At 46.0% G+C, this 17,928-nt stretch overlaps 1 protein-coding gene and 1 long non-coding RNA gene across 4 annotated transcripts in view; one reads left to right on the forward strand and one right to left on the reverse strand.

The window, feature by feature from the left end:
- The window catches only part of ELOB (elongin B), a 50,171-nt gene extending 47,670 nt beyond the window's left edge, over positions 1 to 2,501 (reverse strand). Inside the window, exon 1 of one of the 3 annotated variants that reach the window (XM_030208857.1) lies at positions 2,396 to 2,501. In XM_030208857.1, coding sequence (XP_030064717.1) covers positions 2,396 to 2,398 — 3 coding nt within the window. In that variant the 5' untranslated portion in view covers positions 2,399 to 2,501. Of the gene's footprint in view, positions 1 to 1,506; positions 1,600 to 1,992; positions 2,131 to 2,395 lie in introns of those variants that run through there. The other 2 variants (XM_030208859.1, XM_030208858.1) reach the window with 2 other exon arrangements.
- On the forward strand, positions 1,001 to 17,562 carry LOC115473767. The gene is made up of 3 exons (XR_003942744.1): positions 1,001 to 1,106; positions 13,967 to 13,971; positions 17,553 to 17,562. It is a non-coding gene; the product is annotated as an uncharacterized LOC115473767 (long non-coding RNA).
- Positions 17,563 to 17,928: the final 366 nt, after the last annotated feature.

Raw genomic sequence — 17,928 nt, forward strand, 5'->3', positions numbered from 1 at the left:
ACCCAATTTCAGCTAAGCTTCTGAGGATCCATTCCTGCTGCACAGGATTCCTTTATGCATATCCCACGCATGTTTGAATTCCGTTACCGTTTTCATCTCCACCACCTCCCGCGGGAGGGCATTCCAAGCATCCACCACCCTCTCCATGAAAAAATACTTCCTGACATCTTTTTTGAGTCTGCCCCCCTTCAATCTCATTTCATGTCCTCTCGTTCTACCGCCTTCCCATCTCCGGACATTCAATGACTTTGCTGCCTTTGGGGAAAACCAAGGCAGGGAAGATGGAGAACAAAAACAAAAAGTACACCAGCTTACACGCAGCTTCTTTGTGTGTATGAAAGCCGTGCCATGTTTCTTTTTCAAATGACATTTTACTGGCAAGAAATCGGGGAGGGGAGGGGGGGCCAGTACCGAAGTGTAAAGCATAAAAGTAATGGTGACTTACCAAAAATGCAAGGAAGACAAGGGTCCATCAAACTGCGTCTGTGGGAAACACTCAGGGCTTGGTTCTAACCCCAGCTGTTCCTACTGCTTCCTTCTATTGGCCGGCTGACATCCTAGAACGCCCATCTACTACTACTACTACTATTTAGCATTTCTATAGCGCTACAAGGCGTACGCAGCGCTGCACAAACATTGGCTGGCTGCTGTCCCAGCTCCTCCTCCCTGCAGGGCTTCCCTGATGACATCACTTTAGAGCTGTGAACTGATTGGATCCGAACTTCCTGGTGTCCCCCTCCAGTAGTGAGTGGGCGGGACATTCCAGGCTGACGCTGTCCAATTGGTTTAGCCCCCCTCTGTGGAGAGGGACACCAGGAAGTTCAGATCCAATCAGTTCACAGCTCTAAAGTGATGTCATCAGGGAAGCCCTGCAGGGAGGAGTTGGGACAGCAGCCAGCCAATGAGAGTCCATCTTCAGGGAGATGGGTGTTCTAGGATGTCAGCCGGCCAACAGAAGGAAGCAGCAGGAACAGCTGGGGGTGGAACCAAGTCCTAATGCTGATTCCTCACAGAAGAGCAGAGAGCAACAGAGAGGTTTTTCCCAGCAGGGGGAGGCACGGAGCCCCAACACAGGTATACCCATCAAAAAAAAAAAAAAAAAAAAGGTAAATGTACTGCTGTATGAGAGCTGTCTGTAGCATACGCTGAGCAGCTACGTACAGCGATTGACTGTCCTGCGCATGTTCATCTCACCGACTGGCTCCCCCCATATTGCATGCAAATAAGCTGGGTCGCAAAAGCAACCAGCAGCAGCTCATTTACATGCGATTCTCTTTGCGAGTCCCTCTGTTTCTAAATCAGTAAATTTTTACCCATTTATAAATGCAGACGGATTCTTAATGGGGCCTTTGTGCATCTGGCTCTCAGGCCTTTACCCTATTTTCCCTATTCATCCTAGTAATGAAACGCCCCCACTACTTCCCCAGCTTAAATTTCACTCTCTACTTTCCTAGAGCATCACTATCTTTTTCAAGGGAATGGGTGCGTTTTTTACTGGCCACTCACCATCTCTCTCTCCTTTACCTCTATCCTTTAGAAAAAGTGTACACTGTGAAATGCTGTTCCTCCGACTCCTCCCCCAGTGCACTATCCCCACCACCACAGCTCTGTGTCAAGGGAAGAGGCACTTAGCTGCTATACGTCTTCCGGCATGCAGAGTAACAGTAGAAATCGTCCCTTGGTACACAAAGAACGCAAGTCCACACACACAGCAGCTGCCATCTCCATGGACCTCAAACATTTATGTAATACAAAACCACCCTACCCAACGTGCCATATACAGACGCCATCTTAAAACAGTTAAAAAAAAAAAAACCCACAAGCATTAAATCGATTTCCAAAGTTTCTAACGTAAGAAAAATGAGCGAGAGAAATTAATACATTTTAAAATAATGCAAAGAAGCCGAGGTGTACGGCGGCATTGCTTAAGCCACTTTATGAAGTTCATTAAAATATTTCAATTTTCCCCGTCTCTCCTCAAAGTATTAGTACCAAAATAAAGCTCCGTCCGGTAATCCAGAAGCATCCACCATCTTAGGAAGGTCGGGTTTGCACGCGACAGCTAGTTTATGATCTCTGAGAACTTTCTAACAAGCTAACTATCCAATGTTCTCTTTTAACAACCGCGGTACCACATGTACGCGCACTACGTATGGAAGGAACTGTCTGGATAGCCAGCCCACAAGAATTTAAAACTAACAATTTGGAGGGGGGGGGGGGTCCTCACGGCCTGCCACACAATCCCAGAATACGTCGCGCGGGCGTCAGAAGCCACCATTTTGAGAAGGTCAAGATTAACTTAACCCTCCCTTTTAAAATTACATTTTATATCACCCTAAGTTCTCCCTTCTACCTAAACAGCTTTACTCATCTTCTTCGACTAACAGTAACTTACCATTGTTGCCACGGAAGGAAAAGATGGACAGACAGATGCGACGCCGGACGTTCCGTGCGACCGCTCGTTCCAAGCCAACCCCTCCCCTTTTCCCTGTATGCACTACAGGGAACTCACGTGTGACGGTTGCTACGGAGGGTGGGGTTGCCTGAACGTCACTTCTAGTTCTTATGTATTGCATTTGCTTCAGTTCATTATTCAGCTTGAGAACGTTGAAACGAGAGGGAGAGGCTTGGAATCGGAAGGCAGCTAATTCGAATCCTATTTCATATAAAAAGCAGTAATAATAGGCATCGAGAGCCAGCTTCAACAGTACACAAATTTTGGCGTTGGCAACTGTCTAGGGTGCCAAAGGCCAGAGAATAACTTGTTCCCTCTTTAAGTGCAATGCTCATATACTGTTTCAGAGGGTTGCCATACACCGAGGGTGGTCCATCCCAAAGAGTGACACAAGGACTGTCTACATTTAAGAAAACGTGTAGTGAGTGAAACTAAAGGACTGTCTAAATTTAAGAAAGTGTGGCACATGCACCTGGGATCTTTTAGGGAAAGGAGGAGATAGTGGATGCTGTTGATGGGGCGACTGGATGGGCCATTTGGCTGTTATCTGCCATCATGTTTCTATTAAAGCCAATGAGTGTAAGATGTGATTGCTGTCTACGTGGAGGGGCATAATCGAACGGGGCGCTGAAGCTGTTATGAGGGTGTCCTCGCAGGATGGCCCTGTAAAGGGGCAGGGCAACCCATATTATCAAAACAGGATGGGCGTCCATCTTTCGTTTTAATAATACTGTCGGGGACGCCCAAATCATGAAATTCAGGTCGACCTTAGAGATGGTCGTCCTTAGGTCGTTTTTGAGATGGTCGTCCCTGGTTTTCAGCAATAATGGAAACCGAGGATGCCCATCTCAAAAACGACCAAATCCAAGCTATTTGGTCGTGGGAGGAGCCAGCATTCATAGTGCACATGCCAGGACACCAACCGGGCACCCTAGGGGGCACTGCAGTGGACTTCACAAATTGCTCCCAGGTGCATAGCTCCCTTACCTTCAGTGCTGAGCCCCCCAAAACCCACTCCCCACAACTGTACAATACTACCATAGCCCTAAGGGGTGAAGGGGGGCACCTACATGTGGGTTTTGGGGGGTTTGGAGGGCTCAATATTTACCACCACAAGTGTAACAGGTGGGGGAGGGATGGGCCTGGGTCCACCTGCCTGAACTGCACTGCACCCACTAAAAACTGCTCCAGGGACCTGCATACTGCTGTGATGGAGGCTGACATAGAAACTGGCAAAAAATGTTTTTAAATTTTTTTGGGGGGTGGGGTGGGAGGTTGTTGGTGACCACTGGGGGAGTAAGGAGAGGTCATCCCCGATTCCCTCCGGTGGTCATCTGGTCAGTTCGGGCACCTTTTCAAGGCTTGGTCGTGAAAAAAAAATGGACCAAGTAAAGTTGTCCAAATGCTCATCAGGGACGCCCTTCTTTTTTCCATTATCGGCCAAGGACGCCCATCTCTAAATCCTGTTCAGTTCAGGAGTAGAGAAGCAGTTGCAGGCTGAAAATCCTTGGGTAAGCGAGGTCCCTAAAGTACTGAAGTAGGCTGAAATCCCTTGGGTGTGAGGAACATATCACACAAAATTTTGGAAAGCATCAGCCTTTTGAACTTAGTTTGTTGAAGCCTCCTTTGTCATTGGTGTGACCCCTGACGCAGGTGCAGTAGCACCGAAACACGGCCCGTGTCGGGTCTTTCTTCAATCAAAGTTCACTATTAAAGGATTTTTTAATGAAAGAACTGCGTTCCGTTTTGTTTATAAAAAGTTCTATACAATGCAATAACCTTAAATATAGAATGCCATTACAGATCAATGTGGCTTACAAAACATGAAATAAAATTACAGAATAGGAAGCTTAGAAAAGTATACAAGGAGTAAGTGGGGGAAAGAATCTAACAGGGTGAACTAGCGGGGTAAGAGACAGGAGCGGTGTATCAGTCAGCGGTATAAAGTGAGGGGTAGGTCTTGGCAAAGAAGTATGTCTTCAACAACTTCTTAAAGAGGGCGTGGTCCGCTTGAGTTTTGAGGTGCTGCGGAAGAGCATTCCAGTGCTTAGGGCTCCAGTAGCGGAAGGACGAGGCGAAGATCTTCTTGTACTTGACACCCTTACAGTTTAGGAAGTGCAGATGAAGGTAAGAACGAGCAGCAGGATTGGCGTTCCTGGGCGGGAGGTCGATCAAGGGGTGATTATACTCCGGGGCAAGCCCATAGATGATTTTATGGGTCAAGGAGCAGAGCTTAAAGGCAATGCACTCCTGTACAGGCAGCCAGTGTAATTTGAAACGCAAGGGTTCGGCATGTGCAAAGCGTCGTTCTCTTAGGATGAGTCTCGCGGCAGTGTTCTGAACTGTTTGGAACTTTTTCAACAGTGAGGCCTGGCAGCCTGCATAAATTCCGCTGCAATAGTCCAAGTGGGAGAGGACAAGCCAGTGGACAAGTGTGCTGTGAGAGTGCAGGTGAAAGGGGATTCGGGAAGGCACGAAGAAAGGGGGTACAGGGAGCCGGGGAATCCCGACGGGGCAGATTTCTTGTGCACAACACCCACATTCAGAAAGCTGGGCTACCGGAGGCAGAGAGGTTGGCTGGGTTAAGGAAGAAGGGGAGGAACTACCAGTCCCAGAATCCTTCTCTTCCCCACCCGGCTGTACAAGAGTTAGGGGAGGAGATAGAAGATTGGGAAATGGTCTCTGAGGAAGGTGATGAGGGCCAGCTGGAGAGATTGGGGGCGGGGGAAGTTGAAGAGCAGGATAAAATGGAGATTACTGTAAATTTTAAAGGCCCTCTTTGCGCCCTAGGAATACCCTTTTCCAGGGACAAAGGGTCTGTACTTCCAGTAGGTGTTCGCCCGCCTGCCCAAATCCTTTTGATATTCCATCCCAGTGATATCTCTGTTATGTAGATACCCCGAGGCGTAAGTCTAGGATAAAGTCCATGATCATGGTCTTCTATCTGTCAGGATCTATATAGGATCTAAATAGATCTTTGTCCATTTAAGTTCCCATATATATAGTATTAGAAATCTATAAAATTTAGTGTAAAAAGTGTGTGTGATTTGTATGTGGCTTAGTTTTAAGTTAGAATGACAGGTAAAGAATTATTGGAAATAAAGACAGAGATAGATTTCAGAAAGAAGACTTTAATCTTACCAAGTTGTTCAATTAAGTACAGACATCAGATAGACTCTGGTTTCAGTCGTACAGGGCCCTGCCGTCTGAGCAAGCGTTGGGGAGGATTCCAACTCTCTCTCAAAATCTTATCTCTTTTATAGCCCCAAGTTCCAATACAAATCTATTGTGAGGTACCTTTTTTTTTTTCCTAATATTTCTCAATTTCTGAGATCATACTTTCGTATCCGGCCACATGCGCATCTGTACCATCTGTCTTTCCGTTCTAGCTATTTCAAGAGATTACCCCATATCCGTTAAAGTCAACATGTTTTTGGAACATTTTGTTTTTTGTCGTTTACCAAAATATCTTTCTGTTAAGATACCAGTTTCACATCTTTCTTTTGTAATACCTTTCACAACATCTTATGATCTCTGTGCCATCTGATGGAAAATAAGTCCCACTTTAAAAACCTCATTTTATTCCTTTTACCCATTATTATTTCATTATAGGTGCTATATTCAATTAGAAAGTTGTACCTGGTTGTGTGAAGACCCATTGTTCAGACCTGCTTTTTGCAGATTCTCAAATATGACATTATTAGCGTGTTACTTGGCCTAGTCAATACTCTTTCAGTTGCTTTAGGCTGTGTAGCTTAGCCCACCACTATTCCAGTGGTAGGTCTGAAGCTAGGCCACATATTTACATTCCCCTCTTCACCCTATCCCATAGGGTGACACCAGGGTTAATACACCATGGTACCATCCATTCCAGAAGGTATCCTATCAGGCCATCAGATTTTCTGAGTCCTACAGTTAACTGGTACAGTCAGATTGGTTTTTGGTTTCAGATTACCATCGTGGCACCACTTCAATTATTTCCATCCTTCTTATCTATATCTGTGGTTATACAAAAACTTATAATTACTATAATAATATTTTTGATTCAACCCTTTAATATGCAGGTTCTAACTTATTCTTACCTATGTGAGTATATATGGTTATCAATCATACATTCTTTGGTTATATACTGATTATATCTTGAGTATACATTTGCATAGATTTGCATCGGTTATGTAGACATTTTGCTCATGTATCACTTCATCTTATAAAGCTTTATATGGTTATATTGTATCCCTGTGTGCTATTACCTGATTATACAGTTGCAGACATCTCTCTAGTGTCTCTAGCATTTGCATAGCGATTGGTCCTTCTCAGAGGGAGATAGTCCAATGTGTTATCTCCAGTGGTGTTGGGAAGGAGATTTTCGTACAGGACATATTGTCCTGCTGTTGTCTTTTTCGTTATTGCAGTTTCAATTAAGCGTTCTACTAAGCCTCTAGCACAAGGGATTATGCAACATCCTACTAATACAAAAATTGCTACCACTATAATTATAGTAGTGGCTGCTGAAATGATAAAGGTCTTCCATTTACCAAAAGCTCTATCCATCCAACCAGTCCAGGATGTGTCAACACCAGAGTTCTCTGCCAATTCTTGTGACAGTGAGGTTAAGCCTTCCAAAGCTCTGGTGATTGATCCATCTGGAGCAGTATTGTTGGGGATAAAGGTGCAACACTGTGTACCTATTTTCCGGCACACTCCGCCCTCTGATGCCAAAATCTGGTCAAGAACTAATCTATTTTCCAACGTCATCCTGCTGGTGGCGTCTAGTTGTGTTGCAATTCCTTGAACTGCATCTCTAGTGTAGTTCACAAATCTCTGCTGGTTGTAATATATATAGTTGATCCAGTCTAAATTCTTATTTATAGTAGCCCACCAAAAGAAAGCTGATTCAAATCCTGCAGCTATTTGGTTTCTGGCTTTGAACTCATCAGGAACCCCTCTTGGAACTCCAATTGCATCTATATAGACCCGATCATCAAAAGATCCAGGCATTGCATTTCTCTTCACTCGTGAGGAAGAGCTGCTATGAGGAGGGAGCAAAGATGCTATTACAATTGGAATTACCAATTTGACTAAGGCACATCTGCCTGTCCAACTTCTGTGAAGTGTATGGTGGATAGTACGGGTTCCACAATACCACCATATGTCTGCTCTAGCTTGTGAAAAGTCTGTGAGATTTAGATTTCGTAGAGTCCCTTTTTCTAGGGTTGTATTACAATTGGTCAAATTTCCTAGAAACCGTGTATTCTTCACCCCATATCGTTCCAGACATGTATGATATCTGGTAGCAGGATCTGGAATCCTGAATGCAGGTGGAACCCTCAGCCGAGGGGGTAAGTAGGGGTGGTGCTCGTCAAGATGTTGACAAGACTGATTCACTTCAGTTGTTACCTGAAGTAACTCTAGCATACACCAAAAACCATCTGGATCATTGTTCAGATCTAAAGGAAAGGGAACTACTGTTGGTTCTGCTCTTGCATGGGAACAAAAATAACAATTAGAGACATTCAAACTCTTTGTAGTATAATGCGCCCATTCAAGCCACAGGTTTGTCTCTCCAAATCCTGTTTCCAATGCCATTAAATCTTTGGAATTATTAATCGGCACAATCTGGTAAGGAATCTTTACTTCTGGGATTTTAGTTGGCATCAAAGGATTCTTTTCTGGTTGGGCTGGGGGTGGAACAATCTTAAATTTTCCAACGGGGTCTCTACCTGAGGCATCAATTCCTAAGGAATAAGTTCTGTATGTAACAGCCGTTACTCCTCTGAAAGTGATAGCCACTTGATTACATTTGGTCATTGGACAGAGGCCATTCACTCGCAATTTCATGATAGAAATGCTCTTTTTGAGATCTGGAATCTCACTCCCTGAGTATGGAATCCATGAACCTGTGTACCACCATACTTGTGCCCAACTTCCGCAATTGGAGAAGGGACACAGGTATACCTCAAAAGCTGACAAATATTGCTGTACGGGATGTTCCCCACACATTGTGTAAGCACACACATCAAGGGTGATTGTGGTCGTGTCCTCAGTTGTGGGTAATGTTATTTCAGGGGTGGTAATAAACTGTTGCAGAAAACTTTCTAAATGCTTTGTTCCTTGTACCATAGGCATGGTGAGCACACACAACAGAAGGGCTAGGCACTGCATGTTGGTAGTTTTCATGGTTAAATGTAAGATCTGGACAATACCAAAGGCAATTGGCGGTTAATGAAAATGAGTAACAAAATTAATGCTAGGGTCTTAACCAGAACTGCAATTGCTATAATTAATATTCCTACGTATACCAATGCTTGATATATCATTAGGAAGAATTTGGGTAGGGTGGGTAAATTCTAATAGCTCCTCTTTCAGTAGGGTCGGGGATTTCGAAGAGGCTATATACTTCCAAAGGTCTCAATCCAACCTCTCTAATGAACAGGAAGGGTATCCAGTCAGTGCCCAGTACAGCGTATGTGATTAACCAAAAATCTACAACGTCACCAGTTTCTGGTCTTATTAGGAGGTCGTCGGTTTGTTCAACTTGTAAACCTAAGGTTCCTCCAAACAGTACCAGAGTTTGTGTGACCGTTCGACTAGGACCTAGTGTCCAACTCTCGAATAAGGGTTCACACAATGTTTGAAATCGTGTGAAGGGGTCCCAATTGGGATCGTCTTCTGGAGCTGGGTCCCAATGAGGATGTATCAATTCTCTTGGATCAAAAAGGTACTCTGGGGGTTCGGGGATTAACTGTTCGCTTAAATTTAGAGGCGACGGTGGGGGAGAATCAGGTGGAGAAGGCTGGTTATCTGGTCTGTTGTGGGACATATATTGATAGCTCCTTTGGGATGTTGAGCTATCTGGGAGGACGAGTAGCTGGGACGGTGATATTTGGAGTGGCTAAGGTAGTATTCGTGGGAGGAGGAACGTCACTAGTAGGAACCAGAGGATAAGGAGGAGGGGTGGGTCGTAATCCAGGCAAGGTAATATTATCCCCAACAGCAGTTGTAAGGTTGGGGACAATATGGACCGAGCTACTGATATTATTGGGAACACTTGTAGAATGCAAAACAGGAGAATTAGTGAGGACAGGAGTAGTCGCAGAGTTTTCAATAGGCACTGTAGGGTTGCCAGTTGAAAAGTCTGTGGCGGCAGATGTGTCTGCCCAGGGGGTGGGAATACTGGTGGCAAGGGGACTGATCTTTTTGATCGTTTGGAGGGATCTGTGTCCAAACAGGCGTGTGAATGTGGCGTTCTGTTGGGGCTCTGTGTAGGCTGCTGTAGTAGGTGGAGGAGCAGGAGCAGTTGCAAGTACAGAAGTAGTTGCAAGTACTGCTGAGGTAGTTGCAAGTACCGAAGTGGTTGCAAGTACCGTTGCGTTTCCAATGGGCAAAGTAACGTTGCCAGTGGGAAAGGCAGTGAGTGTGGTCCAAAGATCAAAGAGGTTACTGTCAGCAGTATAGGTAAACAAGGTAGTGAGAAACAAAACCAAACCTATACAAAGTAGGATCATGCACACAAGTCCAACAGCAAACAGTCGAGCAGATGGAAAGCAGAAGAAGAGGGTGTACTGATGTAACACCGTTACTGCTGCTGAGACAACGCTTGGGCGGGTGCTGGTTCCGTCCGTGTCATCAGGAATGGTGTCGTCTTCCAGATAAGGTTCGTCAAAGTCGTTGGACCAATGGGTATTGGTTTCAGATAACTGCTCAGAGTCACACTTATCAACAGGGTAAAGTCCAGTGTTCTGTGGGTCTGGTTCCTTGATATCGTCAAGGGCAGCAAGGTTCTCAGCAGTTGGTTCCCTGCGGAGAACTTTGCCAGCGGGGGAGGATGGTGGTATTAAAACTTTCACAGGAGTGGTTGGGAAAGGTGGTATTGGAATAGGAACTTTATGTAGAGAAATAGTCTGTAAGGGAATGAGTTCTTCTGGAGTGAACAGCGGCGGAACTTGCTGTGGCATTTATCTGGCTTGATTCGGGAAGTACAAATGTAGAATGTCGAGCAGCTCACAGATGTTGCTGTGCAAATTCTGTACTGTTGAAAACGCAACAGACTCTTGTTCTTCCAGATTCAACTGTCCTGCTAAGTTGCGGACTTGGGTGAGATCTTCTGCAAGGTTACGGATTCGGATGAGACGGATGTGAAGATCAACGTAGGGAAGTGGGAAGGCTGCAACAGTGGGAGGTGGAGGTGAGGATGGCAACTCAAAAGCTGGTTCAAATACAGGTGGTTGTTCAGATGGTGACTCTGGAGATTCTGCGATGGTTTGGATGACGATGTCAGCCAGATCAAGGAGGTGCGATTCAGGAGATGGATGGTCTAAGTTGATTAAGTGGCTAAGTCTTTGGTCGAGTTGATCAAGATGGTTTAAGAGTGTTGGATGTGGGGTCGGTGGTCTTGGGCTCAGTGGCGGTGGAGACGGGGTTCGTGGTGGGACAGGTCTCTCCAGTGGCTGCTGTGCTGGAAACATCAATGGAAACATCCAGGAGGCCTGATTCGGTATTCGGGTAGGCTCGTATATCTTTCAGATGGACCCAGGATGTGTGGTCCTCAAGCTTAGCAGCTGTTGCTGACAGAGCTTCTATCTTGAAGGGGCCAATGTAGATGGGATCTCGCCAGGTTTTGTGCGTGTAATAACGCCGATGCACTAGATCGCCCACTTTGTAAGGGGGGGATCTATTGGCATCACTATCCCCTCTTCTGTCCGAAATGGCCTGTGGAATTGAGGACAGAGAACTTACAATAGTCTGTAAGATATCCCAATATACTGAATATTGATCGGGCACTTGAGTGTCTGGATTGCCAGGTAGAAGTCGCATTGGGCGACCTGTACATAATTGGAAAGGCGTCAGTTTAAGGGAAGAGGATGGGGTGGCACGAAGTGATAAGAGTGCCAGTGGGAGGGCATCAAGCCAATTCTTTATCCCATTTGCCATAAGCTGACGCATTTTGGTTTTGAGCAATCCATTGTATCTTTCTACCAAACCATTACTGGTGGGTTTGTAGACACAGACAGTTCTGTGAGTAATGCCAAGTGCTGGAAGGAGATTCTGTAGCAGTTCATTTACAAAGTGTGTACCATTATCTGTGGTTATTTTGCCAGGAATACCAAATCGAGGAATAATTTCATTGCACAATGATTGTGCCATAATTGGTGCGGTTTCTCTAGAGCAAGGGAAAGCTTCCACCCACCTAGAGAAAGCGTCCACGCAGACAAGCAGATACCGTTTACCACGAACAGGTGTCAGCATATCTGTGAAATCAATATACCAATGTTGGCCAGGTCCCTGGACAACAGGTAAATGACCTGAAGGAATGACAGGTCCTCGTTTAGGTGTATACAGAAAACATTTGTAACAATTATGAACCACAGTGTGACACATGGGCATCATTTGGGGAGCCCATAATTTGGAAGACAGTTGATCATACAATGTATTAGCATTCAGATGCAAAGGGTAATGGAGGGCATGCAGGAGGAGAGAGAAAACATGCTGTGAAACACATAATTGACCGTTGGGGTGGGTCCAAATACCATTAGGATTAAGAAAACAGCCTGCTTGCTTCCACAAGGTGATTTCTGCTTGTGTAAGTGAGGACGTGAGGGTAGAAGAGAAGTCGGAAGTTAGGGATTCAGAGGTGACAGGAGGAGTAGGCTCGTTCTGAGGAAACTGTGGTGCTGGAGATAAGGGAGGGGTAATGATGGGAGGAGTAGGAAAAAGGGGAGGGGTACTTGGAGAGGAGGAATCAGATTGTGAGGAATCGGAAGGAGTTGAAGGAGGCGTGTCAAGAAGTGGTGCTTCGGACACAATGACCGGAAGTGCCGCATCGGCAGCGGTTCCGGAAGGAGGACTGGAAAGGGAAGTAACCTCACGGGCTAGTTCATCAGCAGCATGGTTGCCGTTGATGGCGAAAGAAAAGACTGTCTCCTGATGTGCCTTTATCCAGGAGATACTGGTGCGGAGGCCTTTTTGATGACGCTGTTCCAGCGCGTCAAAAAGAGCAGTCCACAACGGTAAGTGACTTAGGGGTTGTCCAGTTGAGGAAATCATACCCCTCTGGTTCCATTTGCGAACATGGGAGTGCAAGGAAGCAAAAACATAGTCTGAGTCAGTGACAATGCTCAAATCTGAGTGTAGTGCTTTGAATAGCAGAACGTATAAAACAGCAGCAAGTTCTGCAGTTTGGGCTGTGAATGCCTCTGGCAGTCTAAATTGTACAGGGTCGAGTATATGTTCTTCGGGTGTGTAACGTAGGGCGGCAAAACCAGCTACCCCGTTTTGCTGAGAACCATCTGTAAACCAAACCTCGCCACTCTGCAAGATTTCAGAATGTACGTGGAGAGATTCGGGTACAGATAATTGGGTAGTGCACTCATGGGGAAAGATAGCATTCTGTGCTGTCTCTGTTACGGTGAGTAATGGATCCAAACGTTGAAGGTCAGTTAAAGTTAATGGGTGAATGGAGTGCACTACACTAAACAAAAGTACTTGATACTTTTGCAAACGGCAGACAGTCATGTGACTGATCTGTTTGTCCAATAGATATTTAACATCATGGGACGTATGGAGAATTACCGGAAGGTGAGGAATGTAGCTGTATAGTTTGGTAACAGCAGTACTGGCGGCAACAAGACCTTTCTCACAAGTTGCAAAAGCTCTTTCAACGGGTGAAAAAGTTCCTGAAAGGTAACCACATGCAAGATCATCATGTTCTTGTGTGATTAGGCAAGACCAAGTATCCTCAGTATGCACAACCCAAAGGTGCACATCCTGAGAAACATCAATGGTTGCTAATGGTGAGGAAAGCATAACATCCTTTACAAGGGCCATAAGATCAGCTGTTTCCTGAGCTGTAAAGTGTAAGGGTTCATGTTTCACTTTCTGTTTACCTTGTAGCTTCATGTAAAATGGCTGAGTCCGGGCGGAATAATTGGGTATCCAAAGGCGACAGAAGTTTAGCATGCCAAGGACACCTCTGAGATCAGAAACTGTTGTGGGCATACGCAAAGAAGAAACGTGTTGTAGGGTATCGGGACCTAGGCCCTTCTGACGGGGGCCAATGTGATGGCCAAGGAAGGTAACATGTGTCTGAGCAACTTTTAATTTCTTTCTGTTAACTTTGTAGCCTTTCGTGGCAAGAAAGCCTAGAAAGTCACAGGTGACTTGAACACAAGTGTCAAAGTCAGGGCATGTGATAAGCATGTCATCCACATACTGAACAATAGAAGTATGTGGTGGGAGAACATACCTGTCGTGTTTAAATTCATGTATGTGTTCTGCTAGAGTTTGGGAAAAGATGGTAGGACTGTCAGTGAATCCCTGGGGAAGGCGAGTCCACTGGTATGTTGTGTTATTGAATTGGAAGGCCGTTAGCGGACGGCTTACAGGGTCGAGAGTGATGGAAAAGAAGGCGTTGGATAAATCAATAGTAGAATGGTATGTCTGCAAGGAGATGCTATTGAGGAGTGTAGTCGGGTTTTCCACATTTGGGAATGTAGCGTAAGTGAGGTCATTTAGCGCTCGTAAGTCCTGCACTATACGGAAGGTTCCAGGATCCTTCTTTGGGACAGGGAACAATGGAGTGTTGTATGGTGAATTACATTTTTCAATAATACCCTGCTGTAACAAGGAATCAATTTGTTCCTGAGCTCCAGCAATAACTTCAGGTTTTAGTGGATATTGGGCAATTTTGGGGCCTTTACAGCCAGGTAAGAGCTGGATACGATGGGGAGGACCTGTTACTTGACCATAGGGCTTATCAGGTGTAGCCCAAAGGAAACCTGGTAGGTCATTCAGTGCAATCTCTATTTGTTTCTCAACCATAGAGGTGACAGCCATCATGAGTGAAGTGCTTTCATTAGGGGAAGGATCAAAATGAATTTCAAAATGAAACAATGTCAACAGATCTCTTCCAAGTAAATTGACAGGACATAGTGGAGCATACAAAAAAGGAGCCGAAAGTTGTAGGTCGGCATATTTAGTGGGCAGGGGTTCAAGCAGTGGTGTGTCCGTTGGGACACCATCAAATCCAGTGGTGGTAATGTTGTCTGGAGAAACTTTGAGAAACTTCTGCAGTTTGTGCGGAACATTGGCAAGCACAGAGCGAGAAGCGCCTGTGTCAATTAAAAAGGGAACGGGAACATCACAGATTAGCAAGGTGATCATAGGATCATCCAATCCTGCTGTAGTGTGGACCACGCCTAGTCACTGTGGGCGGCGTTGATCTGGGTTCCATAGAGGGAAAGACTGGCGTTCTTGCTGTTCTTGCCGTACTACATGTCTGGGTCTGTGTTGTAAGGGTTGCGGACATTCCCGTGCATAATGGCCATATTGTTGACAGCGATAACACTGGACATCTGCATAACGGTCAGGACTAGGCCGGGAACGGTAGTCTCTGCGTCGTCTATTGGAATCAGGCGGACCCCTTGGGGGGCCTCTCTGAGGTTGAGAGCGGCGACCACGTTCTTCGGGGTAGTCATTTCTCCGGTCTAGGCGGTAGGGCCGTGGGCCCTGATTTCGGGTGTTATTGTCATAGCGTTGGTCAGCATACATAACAATAACAGGGGGGGGAGTCTCGGGGGTATTGGGATCTGTGTCAGAGCTCTTAGAGGCTCTCTTTTCTTTGAGATCTTCAGTTTGTAGCACTTCTAAGTTAGTGCGTACTGTCTTACGATGTTGAGCTTCATCTTGTTTGCTTTTAATGAGTCTTCTACAATGATGTAGAATGTGCTCACGGATTTTTGGCCATTTTTCTAATTGGAGACCAACTGTGTTCTCCAGTTTATTTTTAATCTCTGAAGGTAAAGTTCCCTTAAGTAAATGGTAGAATACTGGAAGGGCATTATCGGAGTCAAATTTTTCCTCCGTCTCTTCTTTAAAGAGATCTTGGAGCCTGAGTAAGTAAGCCTCAATAGGCTCTGAATCCATTTCCCATCTTTGGGAAGTGATAACTGAAAAATCTTTAAGAGCCGGATACATGGTCCGGATTTCCTGAAATACTTTGGTCTGAATCTCAGTTAAAGGGTTGCCATCATACTGGGTATCGGTTACAAATTTGGCATAGCCTGATTGAGTGAATATGTCAGTGATACTGGCGTGTGGGGTTCTGCCCAAAAGCACTTTCATATCACCGACTGACAAGGTGGAGCCAAGTGTAATGTCCTGCAATTTCTTTAACCATCGGTTACCTCCCATTGCAATATCTGGGAGTTGTAGTATGAGGCTATTTAATTCAACAGCCGAAAGTGGGGTGTACTCCGTATGAGGGACACCACCTGACATTTTATTTAACAAGGGAAAAAGTTTAACATTAGGCTGGGTGACAGGTCCGGTAGTGACAGTTGGAGGAAATTGATTCTCATACTTTTTCCAAACCTGAAGACCCTGGATTAGATAAAGGGTTGTTTGCTGATCCCAATGGGGGTCAGGGTGGTCATAAATAAGTTCTCGCACCAGCGAGAGCTTGTCAGACCGCAAGGATCCTTCACGTGGGAAGAGGGCAGACTGGGGCTGGAGCGCCTCAGACCATCCTGCAAGATTATCAATCCATGGCTGAACATAATGCCATGAGTTCTCATGTAATGCCACATATTGGGCGGGTGTATCAGGCGGACTAGATAAGATAGGTTCTGTACAAATATTCAGACCTGTAGGGTGACGGGCGCTGCCAATGACTGCAAGGCAGCGGCTGGATCCCTCATTAGTAAGATAACTTCGAGGGTAGCGCTGTCTGGTATGATGAGAAATAACATCATGTTGTTGGGGTAATTCGGATTTTGGTGCAACAGATGCAACAGTGTCCGGGATATCAGGGCGCGGGTGTGTTGACAGGGACTTGCGTAAGGAACGAAGTCCCTCTGAAACAAACGCGAGGCCATCTCCCATACTGGCCAATGCATGACCATATTGCATAGGTTGTTCTCCCGAAGGGACTGGGGTAGTAAGGGGAAGAGCCTTAGGTAAGGTGAGACGAGGTGAATCGTCTGCAAAGGAAGGGATCGCCTCACTATCTTGAAGAGAGGAAAAATCGAGCATCGGAGGTGGCTCGTTTCGAATATCCTCCATGTCAGATTTTGTTGGGAGTTGTTGTTTTAAAACTTCCCATGCTTCTTCTAATGGGGAGGGTCTTACCTTTGGTTGCCCCTCTTTAGCCGGTATCTGAACCTTTGGCCGTGCACCTAACGTGTCCCATCTAGGGGGAGTAGAACATTCAGGTGCAAGAATGGGCATGGATGGATTATCCGAGTCAGGGGGTAATTTTACATAACCCTGATCTTATAATTCCTGACAAATTGCACGTGCCTGTGTGGCAGGACTGCATGGAACAAAACCCATCTGTCGTAACTGAGACAGGGTAGGGCATGGTAATGATGGCGGGGGCAGGGGACCAGTTTGGGTGGCGGAGTCCCAACATGGTGGCAAAGGTGAAGTCTGAGTTGTATGTCCCATATGTGGGTAGATGGTCGTTTGGGTAGTCATGTGTGAGGCCGGGACTTTACCCAGTTCGGGGTAGGCAGTTGTCTGGACCGCGGTGTCTATTCCCAATCCGGGGTAGGTGGTCGTCTGGACCACGGTATCCATTCCTCTATTACTTGGAGGATGGGTAATGACCGGAACCGTCGGGTTCTGGACACAAGGATATTGTTCAATAATGGGGGGGGGGGTATCTCTATTTCATAACCGTCAATAGTACGGTAGACATGACGTGTCTGTGGAGTAAGAGTCTGGGTCTGGGTAGTTGCTTGCATCGTTGGAGCAGTTGTAACAGTGGGCGACTGAGCAACAGTCTGTGCCACTGGTATTGTTGAAGGGGTTACGGGCGGCTGAGTTGGTGCCGGCCCCTGGGACATAGGGATAGGGTTCTTTTGAGATGAAAGAGGAGATATATCGACAACACCAGCAATATGCACAGTGGTAGGTGGGTCGAAAATCGCAGGAGCTAGAGATCCCGCAGTCAGCGAAGGTTTCACTGTTTGAGAGGTCAGGGATGAGGAGGTCCCCGTCTGAGATCCCTGGGAATTCTGTAGCAGAGGATCGGTGATGGGTTTATCACAATATCCTGGGGGTATTGGGGTATATCCCACTGCACATGGTAGCAGCTTAGTGGTGCTTGCGGCAGCAGCTGCGTCATAAGGTGGTGGGGCAGTTGGTGTCACAGGATCTTGGTAAGGGGCTTGATCGGTATCGGACTTACCTAAACTCCTATCGTTCTGGTTTCGTGCAATAAGTATGAACTTATTAATAGCAGCTAAATGTTTATCCCTAGATTTTCCTGTTTTGTTGGACTCATTGTAGCAGACCAAGGCTTGGAGCTTGCCCTGATCAAATGAGCCCTTTGATGGCCATTCCAGTCCTTGATCCTTAGCGGACCAAGCGGTATGCCAGGTTTGACATAAACGGGTAAGTTCTTTTCTATCAGCGGGAAAGAAATTAAGGACTCTATCCAGGGGACTAGGGGATGAGGAGGGGGACATAGTGGG

Source organism: Microcaecilia unicolor, chromosome 7 (assembly GCF_901765095.1).
Source record: "Microcaecilia unicolor chromosome 7, aMicUni1.1, whole genome shotgun sequence".
Lineage (NCBI taxonomy): Eukaryota > Metazoa > Chordata > Amphibia > Gymnophiona > Siphonopidae > Microcaecilia > Microcaecilia unicolor.